Below are 18,858 nucleotides of genomic sequence, written 5' to 3'. Positions count from 1 at the left end.
ATACCTACTTATTATTGTGTTTAATTTAGATTTTGTATAGAAATGTGAAACAGTTTCTTTAAAAGGTTTATGTATGTTTTTTTAAGCTGGGAAAAATATGTGTACATAAATTCATTTTTAGACGAAGAAGAGATGGACTTTTTTGTAAATAGTTTAAGTTTGTGCTAGGTGATTTCTAAAAGGTAATCGATAATCAAAGTTGGTGTGCACCAGGGGAGCGTCCTGAGTCCTTTGATCTTTATAAAATTCCTTGACTTTTTGCTTGAATCAGTTATTCTTTGCTAATAATGGAGTCATCATTAGTAAAAATCCAACATCCTTGCAAAAGCCCGATTTTGTATTATATCCAAAAAACTCAAAATAGGTACGTTAACCTAATTATTTCGCAGCTTATATTGCGACATCGAATGTGTTCATTCCACAGAAGGTGGATAGTTACACTCATTCTAAGAATGGAATTTACACTTTTTCGTATTTGTTTATGTCATGGTCTTTGAGGACTCTGGCCACTGTACGAGTGCGAAAGAATATTCGTCCCATGGAATCATGTAGGGAATCAGAGTAGAGTGGACAGCAAACTAGCGAGCGAGGAGATTAGCTCTCTCAAGAGAGCTGACATGGAATTTCAATTAAGGCTAGCTTTGGAACCCTAGATTACTAAAAACGTGTACTTCCTGTGGGGCATTGTAATATTTGTTGTCTTAATTTTATATCATGCAAAAATTTGGTTCATTAAATATGGACATAGCTGGCCTTTCTAGCCTTTTTAAACTTTGTCCGGTTTTTCTCAGTGGGGTGGGCTTTACAAAAATGCAACTTTACCTCTCTAGCCCCGATACTCTTTACGGCTTCAGTCAACCCTGAATTCTCTTTCAGTTTCATTGTTTTAACGCTATTTGGGGTAGAATTTTCCATTCTGGAAAGAATCACATTTGAGATAAAAATTTGCGCTGGAGTCTACTACTACAAGAAAGCCAACTGAGGTGATCTCAATGCTTTTTTTAAAGAACTAAGGGTCAATTCTTGACCTATGAAGATGTGAAATGATAAATAAATGAGCTTCCACTCCTACAACTGTCGAAATTAAAAAAAAAATCATGTGCGCAGTTCACACGTGGTTGAAGTTAAACCTTAAAAAATAATTAAAAAATCTACCTTTTTTTTATCCCATCAACTGTAAATTCATAGTTTTTAAATGACAACCTATAATTAATTTTATGTCATCTGAAAGCTTATTATTTTACCTTTAATATGACACTTCAATCATATTTCTACCATGCCTACAAAACAAGTAAGACATTTTTAAGCCAACCATGTCGAAATTTCAAACTGAGATTACGGTACTTCCTACACTGGTGGCTGGTCATCGGCAACAGATCTCCACAGGTGTTTTGAGGTATTTTTCAATTTACGATTGTGTAATTTGTAGAGCACGTACCGTTATGTGTGATATATCAATAAAAATGATAGAGAAAAAAATGATAGATAAAAAGATATAACGCGTTTAAAAAAAGAACATCTTTTTACCGTTATCTCAGAATTTTAAAATTACTTGATTACCTATCTACAGTATAAATTTCATTCATCTATCTATCAAAACATAAAAGTTATAACCAATTGATTTGTCATGTCGCTCTTTCGTTTCATCTTTTTTCAAATCACTACGATACTAAAGAAGTTTTCACTTCAAAAATAGAATGTCATGTTCGCATTCTGAAGAAAGCTTCGAAATTAATTTTATTTTGTCACGCTTCGATATTTGAATAAGTAGTAATAGCGAATTCAAATTTGTAACTTGAGGAGCGTTTTTTTTCTTCAAAACTCAAGTTTTTTTTTCAAGTTTTTCAGGACAAGGTTTTTTGTTTCCTATTTGAATACGAAGCCAAAATTTCAAAAAGTAGAAATGAGGAGTTGTTCTTTCTTGCAAAGCTAATCGATAAGCTTAGCTTTTATTTTCAGATTTGAAACGATTTGCCTTTATTTTTAACATGAAAAAAACCGGTTTTTTTTCTACCTAACGTTATTACATTTTATGCATAATATATGTACCAATAAATAACTGAAACTAATTAACCCATGTTAAAACTACAATAATAACACATATTTGATATTCAAAAAAAAGATAAATCTTTTCATTTTTGAATTTTTGGCGTTTGTTGAGTTAAAAAAAAAAAAAACGCTCCTTAATTGACTTTCTGATATTGCTAAACAATTCTCTGAGGTCAGCTCGACCAACAACGTCCGAAATACGAGTTGGCTCGTCTACAAGCCGAATTAGGGGGTTGAACTCAGCAAAGATCTCAGCTGACCTTCCTTCGGGTTGTTGTCTGGCCAGAAAAGTAAAGCCACAAAGAATTGTGGCGAGGATTAAGAGAAAATATCCTTTCGTTGGAAATGCATTAGCCAAGTAGAATACTTAGCAAAGCACTTCTTTTATTCGACTTGTTAAGTTATTATTATTAATATAGCTTTTAATGACATTCAAGTCCATACTGACGTTTCGTTCAGGTTAGATAATTTGGACTTATTAATTGACTTATCGTGAGACACCTTGTCCATGGCTTCTGTGAACTCCAACATTTTTCTTTGTTTTTTGACAGCAAATCTTTGCTTTATTTTCTGTTTTAAGATCAAATTCCTACTTGCTAATCCAATAACCACTTCCATGAGATAGGATAGAAAGGTAAACTTTTACTCCTACGACCTACTGATTCTTATTTCTTACTTCCTCCAGCTTGAACTCATTCGTCAAAAAGAAAAATATAAAATTTAATTCACCTGTCGTGCGATCAATCTATCTCAATTTCGAAACCAGTACAACTACAAATTCAAAAAAAATACCACATGACTCATCGTCAATAGCTCGATTGTAAATCTTGACTAAACCAGAAAAGATAGGAATTCCTCTGGCATTTAATAAGAAAAGTCTGTCCAAATTTTGTATTTTTGTTTTAATTTTTACAAAAATCCATAATGGTTAAGTGAAAATGAATTCAAAATGATTTTAAAGTGTTCCCATTATCATCTCTATACTCTGCCCCCCTAAAAGCCAATAAAAATGAGTCAATCACAGGTGTGTCGCAAAGTCGCTGCAAGTAGTCGCACTCAATTATTCCAAAAAAAATCTGAGTGAGAAACTTTTTTGTTCCTCCTTTTTTCCATCTCTAGAACTTGGACGCAACTTCGTCGACATCGACTAGCTACGTAGCTTTTGTAGCTTGCGTGTGCATCCAACCATGCAGCCATTCAGCCAGCAGTGGAAAAAAGTGTTGAGAATACAAAAAAAAAAAAAGAAAAACAGAACTTATATAGTTCTCCAATCTCCACTTACCCAAAGTTCAGTACCCCAACTCATTTTGAATGACGTCCTCCGCTGTTTTTGTGCCTGTGCTGCGAAATCCCAGAATATGGTTTAAAAGAGAATAATAATAATCAACAAAAAAAAAAAAAAAAACCAACGACGAAACTGGGAGGAAAATCCTTTTCTTCCTCGTCGTGTCGTTTTTGATGGTTGTTGTTGTTGTTGTTGGCGAACGTCAGTCGAACTCCAAGTCTACGTTGTTCCAACAAAAAAAAAAATAAAATCCACACACGTAACAAAACGAACGAACTGAGTGAAACAGGAAAAAGGAACGAACCAAATCGAGTTGAGAGAAGAGGATAATAATATGGCGCAGGTGATTCTTTTTATTTTATTTATTTTTTTTACTCGTTACTTTTGCTCTTTATTTTGTATATTCTTGTTTCTCGTTCTCGCGTTTTCTTCGTTTTTTTTTTTTTGTTATTCAAGATAAAAACCAAGAAAAATTGAATTGAAGTAAAAAAAATAATAAAACACAAAGATTTGAGTCGAGTGTGATGTGCAGAAAGAGGAATCAAAAAACACACAGAAAAAAAGACTACGAGACGTTTGATGCAGGAGAAAAAAAGAAAACCAGAATCAGATTTTTTTTTTCAATTTATTTTTTTATTCAAGCTCCAGCGACGATTAATCACTCGAAAAAAACGCACATATTTTTGTTAGATTTTTTTTTGAAAATATTTCTTCACTGAAAATTTTCACTTTGTGTTGCTAAATTTTTCCTTCTTTTTTCTTAATTTTTGGGGCCAAGTTAATTGCTGAGAGAATATTTTTTTGTTGTATTTGGTTTTTCGATGGGAGGGGTAGGGCAGAGAGGAGAAAAAACCCGGGTTTAGCCCGACAACGATGATGATGATGAAGGATAAAGAAAATAGACGGAAAATGCACTCAATTTACTCTCATTGATCATTGTCGTGTTCCATCGCACTTTGCACCCTTATGTTATTTCTCTCAGGTGGATAATGGTTATTTAATTTTTGTGTGAGATAAATTAGAATTTAATTCCTTTTTGATTCGCGACGAGCAGCAAAAAAAATATGTTTTTTTTTTTAGTCGATTCCGGATTTGAACGACAGTAAAAAAAAAAAACGATTGCAACGACCACTGTGTGTGTATGCTCTTTCAATTCACTCAGTAAACTGCGAGAGAACGTATGGAAATAGTATTTTGCTACCACTGAAATTTGAAATGATTTCGTTTTAACAAATGAAAATGAAACAGGGTTGGGACATAAACAAAAAATACCAAGACTGGAAACTCGGCGGTCAACTGACGTTTGCCTACAAGCTGCGAGGTGTGGTGAATGTCGTGAACCTATCGTTGTGTTCGTGTTGGATGTGTGGTGAATGTCGTGAATCTATAAATGTGTGCGTGTTAACGTCATTTACCAACGTGGTGGCTTTCACATATATTCACAGACAACACTGTACACAAAAGGGTTTTGGGGGGAAAGACGTACGAAAGTTTCCAGTCTTGGTATTTTTTGTTTATGGGTTGGGATAAATCGGAATCTTATGGGAAAAAGAGGGGACATTTTTTTTGAAAATGGCTGCTTTGTGTGGTGTATTGTTTGTAGAAGAGAAAGTGAGAAAGCATCTGTTTTGAAATGATTTAAAAAAAGTGTTGGAATTTGTTTCAATTCAAAATAGAACTGATGGAAATGGAACAAATAGACGTTCAGGTGTTTATGGATTTTGTATATGGTTAAAGCATCCACATATAGATGGCAGAATGAGCTTGAACGTTTTTTTTTTTGAAAATGTATTTTTTTATTTAAATTTATTAATTTTCTTGGTTTTTCTTCACATTTTTTCTTGCTCTTACTTGTGACAGATAGAAATATGTACTATTAAATTAAAGAAGTTCGGCCAACAAGACTGTTAATAAATTCATAAAAAGTCAATAAAACACCTTATAGTCTTGTTTAATTTTAAATTTTTATTGATGACACGTTTCGGGTAAACAGCCATCCTCGTATCACAATCGACTTTGATTTCAGAAATCAATGTCGATTGTCAATCGACTTTCAGAAAGAATCGGAAATGAAAATGTGATTTTTTTAGTTGGAGTTGGTGCAAAACTCGGTTGGAATTAATGAAAATTAAAAAAATAAAAAAGTGAAAATTTTAAAACTGATTTTGTGATGAAACAAACAATCTGTTCCACAAACAAACTGCGCTAGCGAGAAAAAACAATATTTTCACTTTTTGACTTTTGCAAAAAGTGCCAAATGTGGTTATACCTTTAGGCCTGGTATGCAGATCGAGCATAATTTAAGCCGAAAAAAACTACAACTACAAATCAAAGTTAAAATTTTCAAACTTATTTTATGATAGTTTTTATAATATAAAAATTTAAAATAATGATGCAGAAAGCTTAAGGCTTAACTACATATACACCACTTTTTGAAAAAGTACAAAAGTGAAAATATTTTTTTTCTGACTGGCGCAATTGTTTTGTGAAAAAGAGTATATAAATTGTTTTTTTAGACCATAAAATAATCTTTCTGCATCATTTGTTTTAATTTTCCAGCCCAAAAAACTTTACAAAAATACGTTTGAAAATTTTCACTTTTGTACTTTTTCACTTTTTGAGCCAATGTAGTTAAGCCTTTAGTTTTTGGTTTTAAAAACAAGTTTTGTATTTTTTTTTTTTCAAAAAGAAATGGGGCTGAGAAGAAAAACATTGATTGAAATTTGGAACAAATATAGTCGTGCCTATTACACTGGTTTACAGCCAAAATGGACACTCAATCCCCTATTTTTTTCTTACGTACTTTGACCTCAAGAACTCGGGAATCAATTTAAAAAAAAAAAATTACGATGGATACGTTTTCGAGATATAATTTTTCAAAGATTCTTGTCGTTTTTTTGTCCAGCATACTTAGTATTCAAGCTATATCTTGAGTAATAAACAACTAATCTGAACAGAAAACCCGGTTCCTGAAAGCTGATCAAATAAGCAACCAACACTGGAATAACTTTTTTGGGTCACTCCAAAAGTTTAAGTGCATTGTATCAAAAAAATCGACTTTTTAAAGGAAATTTTTGCAAAAAAAAAGAGTTTCTTACTGACATAAAAAATCTAAATCTTGCGAATCCTCATAGTTTTATATTTTTTATGTGTAGTGCACTTTTTGGCAAAGATAACAAGATGGTTTTCTTCAAAATCTATGGATAAGTTATAAAGATTTATGATAATTTTTGTGGCTGTCTTCAGACAGTAGCTGTTGGTGTTATGTAGCCATGTCATCTTCACCAAGTCTCTTCGTACAATAGAGGCGGTGGCACCGGTGTCAATTGTAGCCACGTGTTGTTTGTTGTTTATGGTCGCCTCCACTGTCAGACTTTTGTTGTCTCGTTTACTCTGTGAGACTTGAATTGTGGTTCTGGGGCCATCGATACCAGAAACCAGCTTCTGCCCCTCGAAGTTGGTCCTTACTCGTTTCCCGAATGGGAAACAAGATGAGCATGAGTGTTAGTTGTATCGCTTACCTGTTGTTGGGCAATATTCCTGTTTCCACAGTGTTCGCAAGCAGTTCTTCTTGGTGGCAATCTGCACTGCCGCTGGAGATGTCCTGTCTTGTTACAGTTCCAGCATCGAGCAGCTCCGTCTCGCTGGTTTCTTTGGAACGCGAGTTTTTGACAAGAGCATTCCTCCACTGCAACTTCTCTTACCCGATGAACGCCTTGAGAAGCCTGTTCTGCTGCTTCCATAGTCAGTGCAAACGCTAATGCTTCAGGAAGGGAACGTTTTCCAGCTGTTCGAATTGCTCGCTGAAGATTTATATCAGATACAGCACGTACAAAGGCTTCTGTCGCAAACTGATTGATAATGTCGTCTCCTGCTGTCGGATATGCCAGATGAGCCAACCTTTCAATATCTGCTTGAAGTTGTTGCAGAGTTTCTCCTCTTTTCTGGACTCTTGTATTGAGTTGGACGCGGAAGACTTCCTGCATATGGCCATCTCCAAAGCGTTTTTCAATGACCTGGACAAGAGCGTTAAAGTTACCATTCTTTTCTGGTGGTAACGTTTGTAACAACTCAGCAGCAGGACCTCTAAGAGCAAGAGTCAGCGCTATACATTTGTCTTCGTCATCCCAGCCATTTGTTGTTGCAGCTGCCTCAAACTGTTTCTTGTAGATCGACCAAGAACTTTGTCCATCAAATGTTGGTGGATGCATTTCCTTCTTCTTTGGGTACTCACCAGAACTTTCTCGAATCTTAATTTTCCGAACCTTGTCAAGTTCCTCAGTAATACTTTGCATTTTAACTTCCATTTTTTCAAACTTGTCATCCACTTTCTCGAACTTTCCTTCTACTTTCTCGAGTTTTTCTTCAACTTTCTCGAACTTTTCTTGAGATTGCTTTTCAACGCATTTGATGGAAGCATCAATAGCAACGAACTTGTTCTCGATCGCGTCAAGCTTACCTTGGATGATGTTTTTCTGTTCATCTAATTTTTCGAGAAGATTCTGTTGTTCACTCTTTTGCTCGGTACGTTGTTTTTCCATTTGTTTGAGAACACTCTGTTGTTCACTCCTTTGCTCGGTACGTTGTTTTTCCATTTGTTCTCTCTGTTCCTTGCGTTGTGTCTCAATTTGTTCTTTCTGTTCTTCAAATTTTGCAAGGAGAACAGCCATCATGGATGACATATCGGAACTAGTACTTACTCGTTCTTCTATCATTTCAACCTCGAATTGAAATGTATCCAAATCTTCGTTTTTCTGGGTTAAATAATCCTGTAGACGAATAATGAGATCATTTTTCGATCCAGCAGTAGGAAGACTTCGCTTAGTCAATTCCGCCTTCAACTCAGTCAAACTTAACTGATTTAGTGTTTTACCCATTTTAACTTTTCAAAACGCGAGCACTTTTACTTATTTCAAAATGTTTTACACTTTGTTTATTGTTAAAACACACGCGCACTTTTTATTTTATTCGCGAAATTATCTGATTCGCACAAATAAATAAGTTTTATTCCACTTTTCTGACACCAATGTAATGTTTTATTCCGGGTTCACAATAAAACTTATTTAATTTCCACTTATATTTCCGTTCAAATAAGAACACACTTTATTTCAACTCAATTTACTTTTATTATTCGCTCAAACAAACACACTTTTAAATCACTTTATTTACTACTAACAATTCGCAACACTTTATTTCACTTTGTACTGTACTCTTTCACTTTCAAGATTAAACTGTCTCCGGTCGGTGTCTACGCTGCCTTTTATACCGGAATCTCGAGACTCGAGAACGTCCTCGAAGGCTCTCGTCCCTGTCTCTCGAAACTTCCTTTCCAGGAAGGGCACTTCATACTTCCAGTCTAGTGGGATATTTTGAGATGTGTTCAGTGTGGGATATTTTGAGATGTGTTCAGTGAGATATTTTTAGATGTGTTCAGTGGGATATTTTTAGATGTGTTCAATGAGATATTTTTCTTAATTACTAAAGGTCCGTTCACATTTCTACCTTTGCAGGAGTAGGTAGTGTGTTCAGACTTTTATCTTAAAAGTAGTTCAGTAATTCATCGTTACAATATCATTAGGACATTTTAGTCTATATACTGGACTAAAATATATTATACTCCGGATTAAAGTCAACTTAATTAGATCGATAGTTTTAAAAGAATTTAAAATAAAAAGTGATTTTTTGTTTTGAACACGTAAAATTTGCATAGGATAACCTATTTTTGCATACCCAATGCTTCCAACTTTATGTATACTACTATTTTCTGCAAAATTCTACTCATTTTTGGCTTTTGTACTACCCTACAGAATTTGTCACCGGCAACACTGATTTGACTCAGTAGAGGTACCTGCTATACTGTGGTTTCGGGAAACCCCCGTCTTTTTGCAATGGTGCTATGACGTCATTTCAGTCAACTATCTATCTATACCAATATGCACTCAACGACGTTTCATTTTTGCCTTTAGATTGCATTTTTCGGGTAGGAGGCTATAAGAATTACCTATATACCTATATAATTGATATTTTTAGCATAGGAGAAATAAATTATCAATTCCACATAAGCTAAACAAATCTCGATAGGAGATCATAAAAAACCAAATGAACAACAAATAAAACAATCACTTTGTTTACAAATAGATTTTAATTATTCTTCAAATCAAGATATACCCGTTCCGATAAGATTTCAGCAAAGCCGTATAATAAAAACCCATCCCACTACAGGAAAATGCTTTAACTAAATAATTTTCATCAGCTTTTTCGTTAAATCTTGAAAAATAGTTGGTGATTTTTTTATGAAAACATGCGCGAATACAAGATTCATTTCCCTTGTTTTGTAAAGGATGCAATAAACGGATAACAATGATTTGGATACAATTTTTTGAAACTAGTTAAAAGAATAGATATTACATTTAATAGACTTTCGATACAAAATTGAGTAGTTTCTTAGAGTTTCCAACGCTTTTTTCCTCTTCCCTCTCCAATTTCAATTGCCTTTCTCTCCAATAATTACTGAAATAGGAAGTACTCTTTGATCCATAACCGCTTCCATAATGTACACCAAGTATACCAAAAGTAATTGCACCCACAACAGGTCCAATGCCTGGTATTAAGAATGATCCAACTGTTTTACCAATAGCAGCACCTTGAATGTTATAGAAAGGTTGGGATTAAATCTATTAGTGAAAAATATGGACCCCAAGATCTTGATTTGAAAAGAATAGAAGATTTCGCCACAATCACAGTTATATAGCAAAGCCAATCTAAGGCTTTTCCTATATACGCAGCACCCTGAACTGCCTTAATAAATTATATTAGGAGAGAGAAAATATTTATCTCCAAAATAAAATTAGAAAAATATCTTACAGTAATTGAGCCTGGTGGCAACTTCGCGTGTGGATCTTTAATTCCAGTATACTTGGATCTCAAATTGATGTGAGCATATTGAACATTTTTATGAGGATTATCAAATCGAACCATCCAGTTCTTTAGTTTTGGACCAGGATCACTCGATTTCATAATATTAACTGCAGTTGTATTTGTGTGACTTATTTTAACGGAATATTTGTAGCCTTCGATCATTTTAAAAACAAGTGTTGATTTAAAAATGCGATCTAGACCACTTGTGGTCGATTTTCTTGAGTCTGCATCCATAATTGTGGATAATAAAATTATTCTTTCCTAGCTTTTAGATTTCTACGATTGCAACAAAAAAAAATTAAGTTAACTATTTGCAAGATGAAAAAAAAAGTCTTACCTTTCGCCCTTTTGTCTTTATTTTATCTACCAACAGAAATGCTAGATGCTAGTTGCTAGAGTGCAGTGAGTAAAATACTAAGCAAGCAGTAAGCAGTGGATGCTCATACTAGAACTCTATCTGAGATCTGACATCTGAGTGCAACAAGGAGTATCTAATCTATTTTTTTTAATATCTTTGGTGTATTTTTTTTTTGTTCAGTGTTTCCACAAAACGTCAGTAGTAGTGCTGCCGAGCTTAAGGATTTTTCTCTTCAATCAATGCACAGGGATAAAAAAATGCATATGTTTTGCATTACAATTTAAAAAAAAATATTTATTGCAAAAAAAAAATTTGCATTAAAAAAATTTTTTATTGCAACCAAAAATATTTTGCAATAAAAAATAATTTTGCAACTGTAAAATATTTGCATAAAAAAAAAAGTTATTGGCCGGGTTCAACGCACCATCTGAACTTCAGATTTTTTTGACGTTGAACGCAAAAAATTTTGATCTGAATTTCAGATGACATTGGGAACGTTCAAACAGTTAACATAAAAGGTCTGTTTGGGTACTGCCTAAAACAGAAATATTTTTACTTTTTTCAACTTTTTTAACCCAATTCCTATTTGGGTACTCTGAAATTGAGCATTTTTTCACAAAAAAGATGGCCGCGAGAGAGAAAATAATTTCCCCTTCTTGCGATTTTCTGCCCAAAAAATTTCGTCGGACAAAAATGTGAAATCTGTCAAAAGGTAGAGCTTTCTCTGTTTTACATATTCGGTCTTGTCGCACAACATAAACAAAACAACCTATAAACATGGCGGTGTGGTTTTTTCTTGTGTTTTAATTTAAATTTATTGCGTTTTAGTGGCTTTGTGATCAAAATATATTATAATATTTGAAGTAAAAATTTTAAAAAAGTGTTTGAAGTGTTTTGATATTTTTTATTTCTTTATTTTTTTCCAAATAGGTAGTGTTGTTTACTTTTTTTGATGAAAAAAAAAGCAAACTAAAAACAGCGATGTGGAATTTTTTTGTGTTTTTGTTTTAATTTATTAAGTTTTAGTGGTTATATTCTTAAAATATACCTATAAATATTTGAAGATAAAATAATAAAAAATAATAAAATAGTAAAATAAAAAAAAATGTTTTGATTTTGTTCGTTTGTTTATTTTTTTTTTCTTTGTTTACTTTTTTGGAAGCAGAAAAGTTTTTACTTTTGGACAATTTTTCTTTCTCTGAGAGGATTTCATCCCCACTCCTCAAAATTTGACAGGTTTCATATTTTTCCCTTCAAGCAAGAAAACTGAGTTCAACAAAGAAACTCCGACTTCAGACCGCGAAAATCGGGCTTGCACTCACACACTTGCAACTTTTTGTGTATGAACACAAAGTCGAACGAGAATCGTGGTGAAAAATGAGAAAAGGAAAAGAAAGACAAGGCCAACCAGAGCCAAAGCGTCATTTTGTTATTTTTTGTTGAAGTGTTTGGTCGCGTCGTGTCTCGTGTCGTTGTTTGTATAATGTTAGTTTATTAATTATAAACAATTTTATTAAATTATAAACAATATGGAAAACAAAAAAGGTATGTTTTATTATATCGCTCAAAGTGTTTGGGTTAAAATGTTGTTTCTTCTTGTGTTGTAGATGTAATCTCTAATGATGAAGAAAAATCTAGAAGGTGAAACATGCGATTGGGTATCTAAAAAAACACCAACAACAGCAGCAGCATCAAATGAAATAAAATGAAAAAAAATGTATTGTATTTTATACTGTACTAGCTAACCCCCACCCGCTTCGCTGAGTGTACTTTTTAAAAAAATAGAACCTGTTTGAAAATACATTTAAACCGAAAAAAACTGGTTTATTGTAATGAATATTAACCAATTTATTGTAATTTATGCAGTTATTGGACATTGTTAATGGAATGGATTCGGAAGGCCGAATTACACTTCAAAACAATTTTTTCAATGTAAATTCAAAAAATGAATTGATTCAAAGTGTATTTCCAAGTATAAAGACAAATTACAAATATCATACTTGGCTGAGTGAACGTGCAATAATGGCTGGTACAAATAAAAATGTTTCTGAAATCAATGCAACAATTTTATATATAAATGCACAATGATTTGCCTACAAATCGGTTGACCCTATCACAAATGAAAGCAATGTATAAAATTACCAAACGGAGTTTTTGAATTCATTGGATATACCAAGACTATAATGTATCAAAAAGCCTTGCCGTATTATTAGGCCCAAGCGAAAAAATACAATTTTTTGGTTCATGCTGCTGAATTTTTAAAGTTTTCGTCGAAATGTCTTTAATTTTTTTCATCCCATTTACCTGCGCTTATCATGTAGATACGGATTGCCTTAAAAAAAAGTCAAAAAATTCATACTTTTTGATACAAAATAACGTACAATAGGGAATAAACTCCAAAAGACGTTTCCTATGAAATTCATGCCGGGAGAATTATCAGACCGGTCCAATACTTGAATTTGTATATCGAGGAATAACGTGACATTCTTAACTTTATGGCAAGAACCCAGTCTTGCATAGATATAGATGCTTCGAGTCTCGAGCCTATTCTGAAATCGTAGAATCAAAACGTTCCCAAGCTCCTTTTGTTTTGGTCTGGAGCTTTGGCGTTTTCCACAATATAAAAAGAACCTTATCCTTTATCTGAAATAGCAGCATAGCCAATAATGATCAAAGGATGTTTTTTTATTTGATTAACGTAATTGTCTGGTCTTATACGAAAAAAAAAACTACTCCAAATCTTAGAAAATTACGTACTATCCAGACGATCAGAGCTTCTATGTTTATGCAAAATGCGATCCTTGCCATTAAATTTAAGCATGTCACGGTATTCCTCGGTACAAAAAAATTAAGTATTGGACCGGTCTGGTAATTATCCGGGCGTGAATTCCATAGGAAACGGCTTTTAGAGCTTATCCCCTATTGTACGTTATTTTGTATCAAAAAGTATGAATTCTTTGACTTTTTTTTAAGTCAATCCGTATCTACATACATGATAAGTGCAAGTAAATGGGACAAATAAAATTCTAAAGTTCGAGTGGAAGGATTAGATGTGATTATATTTACTGAGAACAATATGTGGCGAAAACACAGATGCACCAGGAAGCGTTGAGTCCCAATGAGTGTCTGCTTCAAGCAAATTAAAACGTTGACAGGCATCACAAACTATAAACAATAATAATTATTTTGAAAGCCTGTCTTAATATATTTTTTTACAAATAAAGCTTAGTTAAACTTTTTAAAAAGCAAGAGTGTTTTTTCACTCGAACAAATTGACAGCTATGTGAAAGTGGGAGAAAAGGTATTATTTTTTTTTGATACAAACCATCTACATATTAATACCTTTCAAACAAACAAAAAATTACCAAAATCGTACCAGCCAAACTCGAGTTTATCGGCCACACACACTTAACGAACTCATTTTTATATATAAGATTTATTGTGAAAATTTCGTTTGCCAAAATAAAATAAAAAATAAAACAGTTTCAGTGAAAATAAAAAATAAATCTTGTTCTTTTTTTGGTCGCAAATGCGAAATGTCATCCCTTTCTTATTCCTCTTTCTGGTAGGTTTTCGCTGCTCCGGCTCAGGTCCGCCTTCGGCTCCGTTTTCTCGGAATGGAGATTTTCACCACACCAATACATATGCAATCGACTTCGCGGTGATTATAATTTCCATACTAATTTGAGCCGCCTTCGGACCAGTTTCTGATCCGAAGTCGGACTTAGCTCCGCCTCAGGCGGAGCGGATTCGGACCGAGGTCGGACCTGTTTGCTTGAAGGGTTGTACAAAAAGAACCCAAACAGACCTAAAGTTATCGGATAGCTTTTTGTTGTTGTAAACAGTGTTAAAAATTAGCAAAGAAACGAATCATTTTCTGTCAAAAAATAATCTGAAGGTATCCGAGAATTTTTGGTATACCTCAGTGATGCGTTCTTTTATTCGACGATGTTAACTATTGTTAACAATAGTTAACTTTCATCGTTCCTAAATGAGAAAAAGTTACAAAGTGTAACATCGTGACGTCACAACATCGTTCCTAAATCCAGTGTTGAAGTGTCAAATAGTTACATTTTGTTACTTTTTCCAACTCAGCTCCTGGACTTGAGTTTCAATGTTAATCTGTCAAACACAACTAAATGAGGAAAAGAGGGGATGATGTGAGAAGAGAATTTCTTGTTTGTTTCCATATTTGAAATTATTGAATGCATATTTTTGTTTCAATTTACTTAGAATTCAATTAAAAAGAATTATTTCAGTACCAAATTAATTCTTTCTTGTTTATTCATTCATAAAATTAACTTTATTCATTCATAAAATTACTCTCAAAAAATTTTCTTTTGACAGATCAACAAAATGTAACATTTAATCGTTCCTAAATCAAAGTTGAAATTTTCTAACAAAATCTAACAAAAACAAATACAACGATTTTTTTGACATAACAACAATAGTTAACTATATTCAATAAAAGAACGGACCACAGGTATTCGAGTGATCAGCTGATAAATATTTGGCTATTTTTTATTTTGATTTCTATTCGTGCCATTATTCAGCTTGAAAATAAAATAAATTTGCAAGAATTAAAGTTAAATCGATTGTGCAAGTACTATATGCAACAATAAAAAACAGGAATTTGCTTAAAAGAAACATTTTCCTCTTTTCAATATTTTCATTTTTTTTTTGTGCTGCTTTGGCAAGCTATCTGATTAGCTTTTCGTTCAAAGAGATATTCCAGATACGGGTATCCCAGATAGCCTATCCGATAGCTGTTTGAACGTGCCCATTAGGTGTGTTTTTTGTTTATCTATATAGATTTTGTGCAAAAAAAACGACATCGAGATTTTTGAAATCAAAACAATTTACGTGTTCTTACCGTTACCGGTTTGAAAAAAACTCTCATAGAAAAAAATAATCAAAAATTTGTTTGACATGGTTGCATTGAAATGTTAATATCTCGAGATATACGCAATGCACTTTTCAGATAAAAGTCTTAAATGGATCCTGATAAGATTGTTGAACAGATATGTATATAAAATTAACAAAGTTTTTTCGAAAAATTAGAAATAAAAATAAAAAAGTTTTCACATTTGATTTTTAAAAAATCGAAAAAAAATTCAATATGGCTACCTTCAAACGCTTATAACACAAGAACGACGCAACTAATGTTAATGGTCATGGTCTTAAAATGTAGCTAAGAATATACAGATCATTTTTGGTTTTATGTGAAAAAAACAATTTTTTTGAATCCAACATGGATGCCATGGCCATATGAAAATTTTTGTTTGCATCCAACATGGATGTAATGGCCTTTCCACTTCGGAGTTAAAATAAAAAAAAAACAAAAGCAACATTTTTGACAGACAGCTGCCAAAGTATATGTACAGTGGTGCCAAATGTTTGCATGGATTTCAAAAATCCCGATGTCGTTTTTTTGCACAAAATCTATATAGATAAACAAAAAAACACACCTATTATGGAACTGGATTTATTTTTGACATTTGATATTGATTACATCCAGATGAATTTTTTAAACTATTAAATAATATGGCCGTAAATGTCAAAAAACGTAACTAAATGCCACCTAACTTTTTATGACAGGTGGCCTGCGTTGAACGCGGGGATTGCAACTGAAAAATATTTGCATTGAAAATAAAATTTTTATTGCAACTGATATTTTGTATTAATTTTTTTTGCAGAATGTTGCATTAAATATGCGATTATCTTAGCATTTAGGTTATTTGAACAATCATGTTATGTGTCATGTAAATTGCATTAAAAATTATGTCGGAAAAGAGTATGTCGGAATTTGGCGTTAATTTTGATGTTATTTAGGGCCAGTTGTACAAATATTTGATCCGTGGATCAGCAACTTTTATCTTCTCAATTCAGTGGTAAAATTTTTTGCACTGGTTCTAGGTCCATATAGGTTGAAATAGATAAATCCATCCTTGAACCAAAGTTGATCCACTGCTAATCCGCCGAAATCAGCGAATTAAATTCTTGATCAGAGCCCAACTAGCACAACAGCTTCTATAAATTGAGATCTCGCAGGATCTACTTTTTATACAGCTTGTATTGAGCTTGCTTCAGAATTTAATTTCTTATAGAAGTTTGAACTTGTTTAACAACTTCTAATAAGTTGTTTAAATATTGTTAGAGAAACTTAAACGAAAAAAGCTTGTTTTCGGAAAAGCCTGCTTAATGAATTTATAGAAGATTTACAGAAATTACCAAGTTAAGTATTTGGTTTTTGGTTTTGATATTGAATAATCTAGCTGGGACACTTTTTGGTTTTGACATTGAATAATTTAGCTCAGACATTTTTTTTTACATTTCTGCTATTTGAACTGATTAAGTTTTTGATTTCATTAATTAATATACGAGGATGGCCGAGTGCGTAGAGTGGTGGACTGCCACCAAGCAGATACGAAGTTCGATTCCTGGGTGTGGTAAAAAAATTATATACTTTTAAAATTATTATTAATAGATATACTAAAAACTAATGGAATAATAGGTGTGTTTTTTTGTTTATCTATATAGATTTTGTGCAAAAAAACGACATCGGGATTTTTGAAATCCATGCAAACATTTGGCACCACTGTACATATACTTTGGCAGTTGTCTGTCAAAAATGTTGCTTTTGTTTTTTTTTTTATTTTAACTCCGAAGTGGGAAGGCCATTACATCCATGTTGGATGCAAACAAAAATTTTCATATGGCCATGGCATCCATGTTGGATTCAAAAAAATTGTTTTTTCACAAAAAACCAAAAATTATCTGTATATTCTTAGCTACATTTTAAGACCATGACCATTAACATTAGTTGCGTCGTTCTTGTATTATAAGCGTTTGAAGGTAGCCATATTGAATTTTTTTTCGATTTTTTAAAAATCAAATGTGAAAACTTTTTTATTTTTATTTCTAATTTTTCGAAAAAACTTTGGTAATTTTATATACATATCTGTTGAACAATCTTATCAGGATCCATTTAAGACTTTTATCTGAAAAGTGCATTGCGTATATCTCGAGATATTAACATTTCAATGCAACCATGTCAAACAAATTTTTGATTATTTTTTTCTATGAGAGTTTTTTTCAAACCTCGTTTTCTCCGCTTTTTTTTTTGTTAATATTTTCAGATATTTTTGTATGAACACAACAAATAAAGTACCTTGGCACTACTGTTTTTATCGAGAGAAAGTAAAATCTGGATAATTATCTGGATTTTTCAAAAATCTATACAGATAAAGTTTTTGTTGTTTTTAACACGTAAATTGTTTTGATTTCAAAAATCTCGATGTCGTTTTTTTGCACAAAATCTATATAGATAAACAAAAAAACACACCTAATAATATAATTTCAGATTAAAAGATAAAATTCATGATTTAAATCAAATAAAAACCATTTAAAAAAGAATTATTTTTTGTTTTTGTAGTAGTTTTTTTTATTTCGATAAGACATGTATTAAAGAGCTATACAAGCTCTTCCGAAGCTATCTGTCAAATCTCAAAGCTTCTGTAGAGCTTCGGTAAAGCTTCGTTTAAACTTCTTATAGAGGGTCAAACTTGTATAACGTTCTCCTTTTTCCATGCCCAACAACCTTACTAAAGTTTAAAAGAAGCTAAAATGTAGCTTTTGTAATACCTTAACCGAAGCTGAAATGTTAGTTGGGAGGTTCAGCAACTTTTATCTTCTGAAATCGGTGGTAAGGTTGCGTTTTAGCACTCTTTCAAGGTTCACATATGTACAAATAGCCACATCCATGCTTGAACCGAAGTTGACTCGCACCTAATCCGCCGAAATCGGTGGGTTAAGTTCCTGATCCATGGCTGAACCACGTTTGTGCAACTGGTCCTTAGTAATTTCGATTTTTTTCTCCATGATTTCATTAGAACATTTTGAGGTTTTGGTAACTTGACACAAATTTATCACGTTTTATTTGAAAAGGTGGATTTAAATTTAGGACCAGTTGCACAAATATTTAATCCTTGGTTCAGCAACTTCTATTTTCCGAAATCGGTGGCAAAGCTGAGGTTTAGCACTGTTTAAAGGTGCATGACTATATGTTAAAATAGCCAAATTGTTGAAATACTTGTTTAGATTATACTTGCGATCAAAATTTATAAGTAACTAAGTTTTGAGTTTGTTGTTTGAAAGAAAATAATTTTCAATAAAATATTTATTCTGTTGTTTGCTCTATTTGAAACAAGACGTTTTATTCTATTTATTCTCTGCTAAAAGGTTATGG

At 32.7% G+C, this 18,858-nt stretch overlaps 1 protein-coding gene and 1 long non-coding RNA gene across 12 annotated transcripts in view; both read right to left on the bottom strand.

Annotated features, from left to right (window-relative positions):
• Positions 1 to 4,516, bottom strand: part of LOC129912458 (formin-binding protein 1-like) — an 85,018-nt gene extending 80,502 nt beyond the window's left edge. For 4 of the 11 annotated variants that reach the window (XM_055990704.1, XM_055990705.1, XM_055990708.1 and 1 more), the window contains exon 1: positions 3,332 to 4,516. In XM_055990704.1, the coding sequence (XP_055846679.1) occupies positions 3,332 to 3,355 (24 nt within the window). In that variant the 5' untranslated portion in view covers positions 3,356 to 4,516. The remainder of the gene's footprint in view (positions 1 to 3,331) is intronic. The other 7 variants (XM_055990707.1, XM_055990709.1, XM_055990710.1 and 4 more) reach the window with 2 other exon arrangements.
• A 5,549-nt stretch (positions 4,517 to 10,065) lies between these two features.
• LOC129909891 (uncharacterized) lies at positions 10,066 to 10,740 on the bottom strand. Its single transcript, XR_008771456.1, has 3 exons — positions 10,590 to 10,740; positions 10,199 to 10,528; positions 10,066 to 10,132 (listed from the first exon to the last, which is right to left on the bottom strand). It is a non-coding gene; the product is annotated as an uncharacterized LOC129909891 (long non-coding RNA).
• Positions 10,741 to 18,858: the final 8,118 nt, after the last annotated feature.

Source organism: Episyrphus balteatus, chromosome 2, assembly GCF_945859705.1.
Source record: "Episyrphus balteatus chromosome 2, idEpiBalt1.1, whole genome shotgun sequence".
Lineage (NCBI taxonomy): Eukaryota > Metazoa > Arthropoda > Insecta > Diptera > Syrphidae > Episyrphus > Episyrphus balteatus.
This window is presented reverse-complemented; position numbering and strand designations above follow the sequence as displayed.